Below are 12,546 nucleotides of genomic sequence, written 5' to 3'. Positions count from 1 at the left end.
TGGCAATAAACATTGTGAGCACTTATTCAATTATTTGATGAAGATGGCTTTTTTCTTTAAGTGCACAAGATTTAAAGCATCTAAATTCCAAGGGATTTATTTCTTATAACATATTCAGTAAAACTTTCATAGAGTTGATGAAATTTACCTGGGGTGGGTGACTGAAATAAATGGGGTAACAGACTAACCAAGTGAAATGACGCAGACCTCATTTTGAGAAATGACCACATATACAAACTCCTTTTCTTGAACAGACACAGATGGTCAGTTTCCTGACACTGATGAACAACCAAGATCTGACTCTCCTGTCTCTTCTGTTTGATTTTGCAGTAAAAAATATATACTTTTTGATGAAAGAAGCACACACGGTCTTCACAGTTGAAAAATGGTAGCTATTTGTTCATTTGATGGACACTGAGATGGTTATAACACGAGATGAAAATTGAAGTATTAATGTCAATCACCTGTTTTTTACTATGACTATATCTGTATTTCTGAGACACTCTTTGGAAACATTCAAGACAGTCCTTGTTCCCAGGTTACCAGCTAGCAGTAGCCAATAAAAAGGGAATGGAATCACAGAGTAAAAGAGCTAGTCAGGCCCAGAGCACAGAGCAGGAAATCCGTGTTGCACTGACTGTGAAAGAACAAAACAGCCAACCAATTTTAGATTCCACCAGAGGTTCCTCGTTAACTTATTCTCTTAAGAACAACCCTGCAGTACAATTTCTTATACTTCTGCAGAGGGAAAAAAAAAAGAATATCCAGCCCCAAGAGCTTAATGTTTAATCAGTACAGTTCTACATTCTTATGCTGAATCATTATTTCAGTTCTAGCAAATATAAGCTGAAGCAGAAAGTGCCCAGTGTCAGGACTTCCTCAGAGACTCCAGCGGCCTGCTAAAATGTGTCCTATTAAATCTAAATAAAATGGGTCAGAAAAAGGTCTAGTAAGTTTCACATCAAGATTTTAGTGACTTTAGTGGATCTGAAATTTCATCATGTGCCTTGAGACTCCTGTCTTTTATTATACATACAGGGATTAGAAAAGTACTGAAGAATTTGCATTTAACACTAACAGCAAAACTAAAAATGTTTACCTTAAAAAACATGGTCCCATGCTTCATGGCAACATTCACATAATGGAATTTGTTGAATGGAGGTAATTTTGTCAGTGCCAATAATAAAGATTTCATTCACTGTTAAGTGAATTGAGACTTACAGACAGTAAGCACACTTACAGCTAATGCAGCATTAAACTTAGCAATTATTCTAAGTTTGTAATGTATTAACTATGTAGCTATGCAATATATTTGTTTTAAAATATCAAGAATAACTGAAACATACCTCTTTTCTGTAATGATTGGCAGCATCCAAGTTATCTATAATGATAGTGTCACCCAAGAGCATCCCAAACACTGAAAAATGTAATTTTTTGAACCATGAAACTTCTCCACAACAAAAAACTTCAGTTTTGAAAAGATCAGTTCTGAGGCATCATTATTACAGCTTTTCAGATAAGGGCAAGGGAAATAGCATGTGCATGATCTTTTTTCAATGAAACTTTATTCTGAGATTGAGATAAATATGCAATCTTCTATTTTCATCAAAGAATTAATAAAGAAAAAAATTTAGTATGTTTAATTGCCTTATGGCATAATAGACTGAATTTTCCACAAAAGTACTCTCTTGATATCTTACATTTACATTTATGAAGACACACATAATAAAATCCCAAATTTTAGGAAATTACATAAATGATTTTTTTTTTAAGTCCTCCTTGAATGGTGTTCTTGGTTTCTTAAGATGTTTCTTAATATTCAATGGGTTATCAAATTAAAAAAAAAACATTCCCAGGCTGATGATCCAACTGATTTGAAGGCCTTTCTTCTGCTAATAAAAGACTGTTTATACAAAGTCTAACTTGATGTAGCCTTGCATGAGATATGTCAAGCAATGTGGTTTTTAAATTCCCCCAGAAAAGTAATAGCCTATCTGCTAATGAGGGACACAAAGAAGAATTTATAGTTAAAGTCTCTGACAATATCTAACTTTCTGAAAATAATCTGGACTAAAAATTATTTTTTATTAACAGTAGAGAGGAATACTTCAATACTGGGAAGTTGTGAAGTGCAATGAAAAACTTCTTCAACTAATTACAGATTCCAACTCTCAATAAAAAGGAGTAGGTCTACTTAATTTAAGAAAAGGAGTGTAGGAAAAGGTAGGTACTGCTACGTTGTTAGAACTAGTGAGAGGATGATGGTTCCCCAAACTGAAATCTACATACAAATCGAAAGCTTATTCTTATTGTAACTATTTAAGTATAACATATATAGTCATATACAGTTCAGTCTGAGTGTACATCAGTCTATGCATTACACATTTTTGAGAGGAATAGGAATGGAAAAACAGCCTAACAAAAGCAGTAACTTCTGCAATATGAAAATATAAAACTAGTATCATGATTGTCAGTTTCTGCTTACATGAGCTTGGGAATAAGATAATGCTGCAGTAATTTAAAAAAGAAAAAACCTATAGTATATATAGTAGAGAAAGTAAAAATAAGACAACAAGCAGAAGACAGCGGTCATTGCTGAAATTTTCACACCTGTTGTTTGCAAGTATTGAACGCTAATGTCATCCTCTTTTTACCAGCAGACCTCATGAGGAATGTACACTGGTATTTGCAAATGTCTCAATAAAGATTACTGAATGGGTTATGATTTGTGATGTTTCTGTATTTCATTTATTAAGAAGAAAGAAGTTATGAACAATTTCTTTAATATCTTTTACCTGTTTGACAATGCTCTACATTATCTGGAAATGTTAACAGATCTCTGGCAAATACTGGATTTCCAATAGGTCTGAAGAAGATTTTTCCATTTCTTAAGTGAGGTAAAGGCCTAGTTAAAGAAAGGGGAGAGTGAGGGAGAAGAAAAGAAGAGAAAGAAGTAATTTGTCCTTATTTCATTATTGCTTCTGACAATCTAGTCAGAAGTCTCAAACTGAATGCATCTTAACACTTCCACATTAGGTACTAAATGATCCCAACATTATCTGAAATGCCAGTTATATTAAAGATGCTTTGGTGAAACACTAATTCGTAATGACACATATATCCAACAAATTCATATGACTAATTTTACGGAGAAGTTTTAGTACACTACTGTATAAAAACTGAGATTTTGGACCTTATAAATACATCTGCACATCAGATCTTTTCTAAAAGGCATTCTTTATGATATTAGCAGTCATCTTCATAAGCAAATTATTTTCAGACACAGAATTATTATATTTTCCTTTATCTTCCAGGAAACCAAAACAGCAGAATGAATTTCTATTACTACAGATGATTTTAGGGCATGTACTCCGGAACTGGATTTTTAAAAAAGTCAGAATTTGATTTGAAGCACTAGAATTATTAAAAAAAGTTCCTGCTCTAGAAAACATGTAGAAATAAAGGAAAAAAAAAAAGGCAGATTATCTTCTCTTTTTAAGAGAAACACTCTATTTAATAAAGAACAATGCACAGTTAAAGATACAAAGCTAGGATTTCAACTAACATTTCAACTAACATTTCAAGTTAAGCAACTACTGTTGCTATAATTACGAAGCCAGAAGTTTTATACTTCAAATCTTTAATAGGAGTCAAGTTTAAAAAAGAAATTAGACAAAAAAAAAGTTGAAGTAGTATGTAATACAAATGCAGAAGTTTAATTGTTTTTTTCTCTACCTGTTCCAATCAGGGAGTGTCTTCTTGTAAATAGAATCAAGGGGTAACACTTGCTGTCGACCTTGAGTTTCATCAAAAATAGAACGAGCGGCTTCAGTAGTCAGTGTGACTACACAGTCCATGTCGCTGGCCAAATGCCAAGAGATAACTTTTGCTGCTTCGTTATCCTCAATTTGTGCTAAATGTGCAATCTGTACCACAGAAGTTAGAACAGTCAAAATAGACGCCAAGACCACCTCCCCTTTTTGTACTAATCACAATCATCCTGCAACACCAATCAGACATTTAAATCCCCTGTGGATGGCTCTGTTAGAAGAGCTGGTCATCTGATGGGTGGAGAATGCGATCTTCTTTTTAGTACTCCTCAAAAATTACCTGCATATTTGGTTGGCTAATTTTTCATTACTACCACTTCCTGGAACCAACAAAACTCATTTGAAGGCTCTGTGAGAGAAAACTCACCTTGCCTAAAATCTCCTGGTTGCCTTTTGGATAGTTTGGGAGCGTACAAGTTCGTCTTGGCTGTTTCATTACTCCTTCTTGATCCAACATCTTTTGTTTTATAAAAGAATCCACATACTGAAGCTGAGGATTAAAATTTAAAGTTAGCAAGCGTATATCATTGGGCTGAGCTGCAGAAGTAGTTACTTTACCTGTTGTCAATCAAGTTCCTAACAAAAAACATTCAACAATCTGAAACAGACTCTTAATATATAGGGGACCATTGCATATAATCTCAGAGGAGAGCAAAAGGAGGCACACTGCAATTGTGACTATGAACTTTTTTATTACTACTTCTTTTTAAAGACTTTCAGGGAGCTTTTTGCGAAGAGCTACCAGAGCTTGATTAAAGCCAAAACTGAAAATTTAAATCAGTAGGAAAAGGCAACCACAAATGTACAAAAAGAAACCATTTTAGAAGGGGACTATGTCCAGGCCTGAAAAATTTAGCCAGCAGGGAGAACTTGCGTATCGTGATTGCAGAATGTGTATAATTTAATTTTACTGATTTGTGATTAATGACTGTAACACTTGTTTTTATTTGATCTAAAGATAACTGATAATTTACATTTTTTTTCCAAAATGTTAGTAGTTTGAAAATTTTCTTTAAAAAGTTTCTTTAAAATATAATTAGATCTTTATGGGAAATTAGCAATGGGGTACATTGCCCTGAATCTTTCAAACTTACTTTTACATCAACTTTGGCAGTAATGTATGAAATTCACTAATTCTCTGAAAAGAAGTGTTCTCCTTTGGTCTACTTATGCCAGAATACATACAGTGTATATTGCTCAGTCTGCAAAAACCCATTATTAAAACTAGTAGTACCAGTAACACAACTGGTAACCTTAGCAGAAAGGCAAAAACAAGATCAGGATATTAAAAGAGAAGTTTTTCTTATTTCTCTAGCAGTTTCTTAAAGAGATAGACACACTAGCAGAACAGTGTAAAAAAAAAAAGTTTGGCATTGATCCACAAATTTTCCTCCTGGTTTAAATTTTCAGGGTTTCAGTAACAGGTGCTTGTGTATATACCAGTGTGATTCAATAATGTTATATAATGATATCAAATTCATATGAAGATTAGATTTTATTTTTAAGATGTTATAGATTTAGTAAGAAATAAGCCATACTGTGTTTGTCTGTGGTAATTCAATTTGGTGTTTCTTCAGTTCATTCTTCAGTTGAGTTTCTCTTGTTTCAGCTTCTTTAACCTGATCTGAAACCAATAAAATCAACAGAGAGTAAGGAAATATTAGAAAGCAATAGAACATTTTTTACAGAATTTCGTACAACTTTTCAGAATTATGCCACCCACAGCTGATGGTATCTACTTCTCAATTTCAGCACAGAATATCAGGATTTGCCCACAAAGACTTTCTGATTTGTCCAGCTTCTAAGCAATTTCAGCAGCTGCCATCTCCTTCAGCTTCAGGAAGCAATGGCATAGTCCTTAGATCCGTCTGAGAATGTAAGCTCTTTCTTCTTTTCATCCTCAATTATCTTTCCAAATGGTTCTCCAAGGCAAAATGGCAAGAGGGAAGGGAAGAGTCGTAGCTGGCACTACCCTCTTTTGTCTCTTATATGGGACACCACTTTTTGGACACTATTTCCTCAACTCTCATATCTGAACTGAAGCAATTTTGAAAACAAATGAGTAAACAGGTGAGTTGCTTTCCACTCTCTCTATTCAAACAGGTTTATATTTGGAAATGTTATTTAAGCATCAAGTATAATGTTGTGCTCTAACTTACTCTCTTGAGATGTGCAAAAATCTGCAAGTATGAAGCAAAACTTTTTGCCTTTCACACTGGAATTCAGGAATTTGCATCCATAATGGAAACATGCAGTAAGTAAGTAACAGAAACATAGCCCTGTACTAAAATTACAAGAAACAGCAGCATCTTCTAATTCCAGCCTGCTTTATTTACATTTAGTGATTACTTAAAATAAAAATTCAAAATGCATCTATTAAAACAAACCTTCTGATCAACAGACAGGATGATTAAAACAAAAAAATAACGCAAAGAAAACGTTTCCTTCATCTCTCCCATTCCCATAACAACTGCCCTCACACTGCTCTGCTATTCGACAGACTTTATAAAGGGTTACATTTGCTGAAGAACATGGAGATAAACAATAAACAGCTACACAATACTTTTGAATAATGTACGTAGGGTCAAATGTAAGGGGAAAAAGTAACATTTGGAAAATGTAAGACTAACTTTTTGAATAAGGATTATCTATAATTCATTCCCTAAAGTAGTTTTTAGGCAACTGTTGAATTTCCAGATGGATGAGCATTCACATATCCATGGCAAAGATGGGAGTGCAAGGCAGTCATGGAAAAAAAGAATGAGACCATTAACTTCAATGTTTTATTACTCCTTTTGACAGTTCTGACATAAGACATTCTGCCTCAAATCAAGACCCTTTATAGGTAGGTCCATCCAAATAACTAGATGCTTCCCTGCTAATGCAAAGATATACTCCCTTCCAACTCCCCTCTAATTACTGTATCTCATGATTTCAATACCGATTTTTCTCCCCATCTCTGTAGTCTCAAAATTATTAAAGGAAAAAACATTTAATTCCCAGGAAATTTATTTGTGTATTTGATTGAACTTACATTTCAATTCAGTTACAAGCTGATTAGTAGTATCAAACCATTTTCTGTAAACACCTATGGACTGAGATAATTGGTCTCTCTCCCTTGTAAGTGTTGCCATCTGTTGCTGCTTCTTGAAATCTACAGAAATAAATATATATATTTTTAGAAGAAAATACAGTAACATAGTTGGTTTAAACATCAGCAAAAATCTATTAAGCTATTACACAGTTCTGAAGAAATATTATAGATCTAAAAATAGTTGGTTCTAAGGAAAAGCAAGCATTTTAGAGTAATTGAAACATACCATTGTAAAACATAAATGACAGACGGTATGGTTCCAAAGGTTTTTTCAAAGCTGGCAGATCTGGCTCAAATACAAGAATATATTCAGTGCTATCTCTTCCAGGACTGTTTTCAGCCAGCACTAGATTCTAATAAAACAAACAAACAAACATACATACATACGTAAGTTTATGTTCACACTTGAGGTAGTACACAAAATAAAATAAACATTCTTCAAATACTAAATCTTAGGAAGTTACCTAACACATGATATCTATACAATATTACTACAGTTTTAAGTATTGGCTTGGAAATGCCTTTTATACCTAATAAAAAGAAGCAAAATACAAAGATTTAGCAGTAACTATTTTATTATTTAAGAATTAAGATTGTCATTTTACCTGCTTAAAGAGTCTTACTATTTTTGGCTATATATTTTATTTAAGAGACATATGCTCAGAAAAAATATTATCTGCATTGTCCCATAAGCAAGACTTCCTCAGATGTACTCATTCAGCATGTGAACAAATGCAAACGGAACATTAAAAAGAAAGACCCAATGCATAAACACAGAGAAAGAAAAACAAACTATTCCCAGTGCTGAGTTAAAGTTACTGCTGTTACCGTGGAAGTAGACAGCAGGTCCCAAATGAATGAACAATATATATCCAAACACTAATAAGAACATCCTATTTCTTATCAATTCTTTACTGAAAAGACAAATTAAATCCTTTGTCTTTCTTTACAGACAGGAAATATTATAAAACCATAAAGAATGGTGAACAGAAATAAAATTAGTATAGGTAATATCTAAATGTGCTGTTACTTTGGGAAAGGTATCATGCATAAAATGAATAATGCTTATAGTAAAACTCATACTGTTTCCACCTTTAACATGTAGAAATTGCTACTCAACTGGCCAAATCAAGAGAGAGGTGGTTGCAGCCTAAAAGAAGAGATAGATATATAACCTTCAAAGATAGTCTTCATGGCTTTCAAAAATATTGCAGCTACATATTTAATCAGGAGAAGTCTGTAGTGGAAATATCTTTTCCTTAGAAAACGTACACTAATAAAAATCTAAACATTTTCCTTCATTAAACAAGTTTAGTATTCCTGAACCTCAACGTAAGGGTAAACATGTCAGATTATCAGCTTCATTACATTGATGCTAATTGCACATGATTATATTTATAAACAAGATGGAACAATTTCAAGATATTTGAAAAAACACTAGTGTGTCCCCTCCCCTCTCCATTACCAGTCGTATGAAAAGTACATTGCATCACAACCAACAAATCCTTTCCACATGAGTTTTATGACTTGTCTAAAGTCAGAGAACTCAGTATAAACTAGACAACTGAAAACTGCCCGAAGAGAGGAAGAGATATGGGATTCACTGAAACGGAATTACTCCCGATAGAAGACTAGGGAACACAAGTTACTGTCAAAAGCAGTAAGATCTCATCAGATCACAGTAATGGGAAAGCAGAAGCAAACCCCACCCCACGAACAAACGAGGAATATGTAAGTAGAAAGAAAAAGCATGTGCTTACAAAAAAAAAAAATCCCAAACAAGCCCCCCTCAAAAACCCCCCAAACATGGCCCCCTCCATTACGTAGGCTGTTAGCTTAGTCACTGAAGCAAGACTGGAATATTTAGGTCACAATGGCTCAATAGCAGGTTACTAGTACATGGAGATAAAAAAAATGTTATTTCTGCATTGGTGAGGAGTCTGGGAAATTATCCAGTAATTTTATCTGAATTGCCAGAGTCCACTCTATGAGGTTATTATTCCCCTCAACAGTACGAAGTTTTAAACATCTTGAAATTTCTACCAAAGGTGTAAATGCAAGATTTGTGGAGAAAAGCACTATTTTATTAGACCAGTGGTTATAGCTGACCCCTTATCTATACTTTTGCACTTTTTTTCACCCCACCTGCCCAAGAAAAATGTGTTCACAAACCAATTAATTTATTACTCCTGAAACGTGGTTGGGGAACAAGAGAAACTCAGAGTGCACCATAAATCAATTAGTATATTAATTTTACCCGATACCTCTATTCAGTCCATGCATGTTATTTTTCTAGCCTGTTCTTCATATATATTTTGTCACTTTTCCTTAAGGATCAGAGTAGACCAGAGTTTGACAGATTGTTCAGTGAAAAGCGTTTGCTCATGTTAATTGGATGTTTCTGTCCTTGACAGAGAATTATTTATGTTATTGACAGAGAATTATTTATGCTGTGTCATTAAGTTTCATCTCTGTAGTTCCATAAAAGCAGCTGATGTACTGAATAAAATATATTATGAAGAAGTTTGTATGTAGGATCTGCAGATTTTAGTGATTCTACTGGGGTTTTATTGTGGTGATTTCCAAGATGTACCAGGAGATTTTGTATTTGTGGCTAAGGCAGTGTCTGCCTCCACCTGGCACACACTAATGCTGGTCTGCTGGGAAGCTGCTTCCAATGAACGAGTTAGAAAAGGCGCCTGAGAAAATTTCTTTAAAAAGTTGGAACCTCCTTCAGTACACCTTCTAATTGTTTTGAAGATTTCCAAAGATTTATTTCAGGCTAGTAAAATGTGACAACCAGAGGAACCAAATTAATTAGCGGTATACTTTTGCTCTGCAATTCTTATATGACACTTCAGCAACTTTAAAAAAAAAAAAAAAATTCTATATATACCTATTTTACCACCTGAACAGTCCTATTGACTGAAGTTCTCTGTAGGCTTTTAAAAGAGATATCGTGACCATTCCACTCAACAAATGAGCAGCTCTACACTCAGCTGGGTTTTTTTTGGTGTGTTTTGAACAGTTTCTGGTTTTGTGCATGTGCGTGTTTTAACCTGTGTCTTTTACATTATACTTCGTAATAACTGTTACAAATGGAACTCATAGGTTTTAAAAATTCAATTTGTATTTGTTGAAGAAAAAGTGACTGCGATGATGTTACTACAATATGCAGTACTTTTAGAGGTATGCATGATGCTACAGCCAGAGATTCAAACTGAAATAAGGCAAGCATTTTTAACAGTCAAGGGCACTAACGCTCGAAATAAAGTGTAAAGAGAAGTGGTAGTTTTTTCTTTAATTCTTCAAATAAGGATAGGATGCCTTTCTGCAAAGTATATATAAGCCCAGTTAGCTTGACAAAATGTAAAGAGAACCTGGTAAAATTTAATTTTATATATATATGAAGAGGTCAGGCTAAATGATCTTAAGATATTACAGCCACATAGTATTATAAATAAAAATGTAAAATACCACTAATATTAATGGTTTAACTACAAACTGGTGAAGTATTATTTACATACGAAATTCAAATAAGGAAATCATTTGGATCCCCCTCTATGTCCCCGTCCCTAACTAAGTTTTTGAATGTACTTGTAAACTTCCCTCGCTTGGCAAAGATAACCAGTTTAAAGAATATCTTTCCTTCAGGTTTTCTGAGAATCAGCAACCAAACAGAGAAGAAATAATGTATCTACTTATCAGTAAGGGAAGGCTACAATATATGCTAACCCTCCACAAACCACAAGAAGGTGAAAGATCAACTCTGAAACTGTAGGAAAATAGGCCTCATTAGATCCATTGCTCATGGAGATAACTCTGTATTTCAGTCACACTTACAATTTCAGCTGATCCTCTGTCAAATGGAAACTCAATTGTACTGACTTTCCCCTGAAACTGCGGGATCTCTATATCATCTTCATTGGGGCTCATAATTTTTGCTATTATTCTGCCAACTAGATCAATTCCAGTGTGGTTGTTGTATTCATCCTGTAAGTAAAAAAGACAAAAAAAGTTAGTTTGGAACATGAACTGAAATAAGTAATTCCCTTATATACTGCATTGGGTTTATGTGGCAAGGTGCTGGCAGCGGGGGGGCTGCAGGGCGGCCTCTGTGAAGAGAGGTCGGGGCTGCCCCGTGCCAGACGCAGCCAGTGCCAGCCGGCTCCAACTGACCCACCGCAGGGCACAGCCGAGCCCCTCAGCCAAAATGGTGGTTCCTCTGGGAAAATATATTTAAAAAAGGGCAAAAATGCACAGGCAAAGGACAAGGGGAAAAAAAAGAACCAGAGAAACAGCAGAGGGAACACCAAGATGAGAGAAGAAGGAGGCGGGGGAGGCGCTCCAGGGGCCAGAGCAGAGATTCCCTGGCAGCCCATGGGGAGACCTCAGTGGGGCAGGTATTTCCCTGCAGCCCATGAAGGACCACGGTGGAGCAGATATCCACGCGGCAGCAGGTGGGTATTTCCTGAAGGACTGCGGCCTGTAGGGAGAAGCAGTTCATGAAGGACTGCAGCCCACAGGGACCCACACTAGAGCAGGGAAACTGTGAGGAGGAAGGAGTGGCAGAGTGGAGCAGTTTCGGACTGACCGTGACCCCCATTCCCCATCCCCCTGCGCCGCACTAGGAAGGGTAGAGGAGTCTGGAGCAAAGCTGAGCCTGGGAAAGGGTGGGGTGGAAGGCGTTGCTTTACTTCTTTTGTCTTTGTTTCTCAGTACTCAAACCTATCTTAATTGGCAATAAATTAAATTAATTTTCCACAAGTCGAGTCTGTTTTGCCCGTGGCAGTAACTGGTAAGTGATCTCCCTGTATCCCTGTGAATGTTCAAAGTCCAGTAAACCTTATTTTTTGTAATACAAGGTTTCTAAGAGAAACCGTCTCCTGGAAGAAAAATCATGGAGAGGAACATCTGCTTATATGTAAGTGTCTTCCCACTAGAATCTATTCTTGAAACATTTTTTGCCTGTGGCAACAAGAAATGGGTTTCAATTGAGATGCCTGACAGCTAGGACTGCATGTTTTAGCTTTGGTCACCTGTATGTAAATAAAACAAGATGCACCTGTCACATACTGGAAATCACTGATTTACATCTTTTTCATGAAGTTAATCTGCAAAGAGATAGCAGCAATGCCTTACAACAAAATTCAACATATTTTTAGCAGTCTTATATATTTCCCTAATTATGATTTTGTATTAAAGTTATAGTTACCATTACATGGAGGTATAAATCCTTGACCAGTGTACGGCTAGTAACAGTTCGAACATTGGAAACTGCTGGAGTAGCTGGTAAAGAATCAGGTAACAAGCGTACAGGGTCATTAGGTACAACTTCAACTATAATCTAGCAGAAAAAGGAGGAAGAATAAAATAAAACAAAATAAAATAAAGACTGATATAATTCACTGCAATTCACCTGCACACAAGGGTTGCTCAAAAAATACTGAAACAAACGCATGTGAAATTTACTGACAATCTTGAAATAACTTAGCATGACCATAGAACAGTTCTACTAGGTTGCAAATTATGCAGCTCTGTTATTCCACAAAATTTCTGCTTAGTTATAAAAGCTAATGAAAACATATTTTGATAATCAACAGTTTGAAATAAGTAACTATC

The 12,546-nt window shown here is 35.3% G+C and overlaps 1 protein-coding gene across 9 annotated transcripts in view; it reads right to left on the bottom strand.

Annotated features, from left to right (window-relative positions):
• The window catches only part of SMCHD1 (structural maintenance of chromosomes flexible hinge domain containing 1), an 88,687-nt gene that overhangs the window by 5,758 nt on the left and 70,383 nt on the right, over positions 1-12,546 (bottom strand). For 7 of the 9 annotated variants that reach the window (XM_075142033.1, XM_075142036.1, XM_075142035.1 and 4 more), the window contains 9 exons: positions 12,140-12,271; positions 10,768-10,917; positions 7,151-7,277; positions 6,865-6,984; positions 5,369-5,454; positions 4,198-4,320; positions 3,736-3,926; positions 2,796-2,905; positions 1,347-1,417 (listed from right to left, as the gene is read on the bottom strand). In XM_075142033.1, the coding sequence (XP_074998134.1) occupies positions 1,347-1,417; positions 2,796-2,905; positions 3,736-3,926; positions 4,198-4,320; positions 5,369-5,454; positions 6,865-6,984; positions 7,151-7,277; positions 10,768-10,917; positions 12,140-12,271 (1,110 nt within the window). Of the gene's footprint in view, positions 1-148; positions 638-1,346; positions 1,418-2,795; positions 2,906-3,735; positions 3,927-4,197; positions 4,321-5,368; positions 5,455-6,864; positions 6,985-7,150; positions 7,278-10,767; positions 10,918-12,139; positions 12,272-12,546 lie in introns of all 9 variants that reach the window. The other 2 variants (XR_012672364.1, XR_012672363.1) reach the window with 2 other exon arrangements.

This window comes from Calonectris borealis, chromosome 2 (genome assembly GCF_964195595.1).
Source record: "Calonectris borealis chromosome 2, bCalBor7.hap1.2, whole genome shotgun sequence".
Lineage (NCBI taxonomy): Eukaryota > Metazoa > Chordata > Aves > Procellariiformes > Procellariidae > Calonectris > Calonectris borealis.
This window is presented reverse-complemented; position numbering and strand designations above follow the sequence as displayed.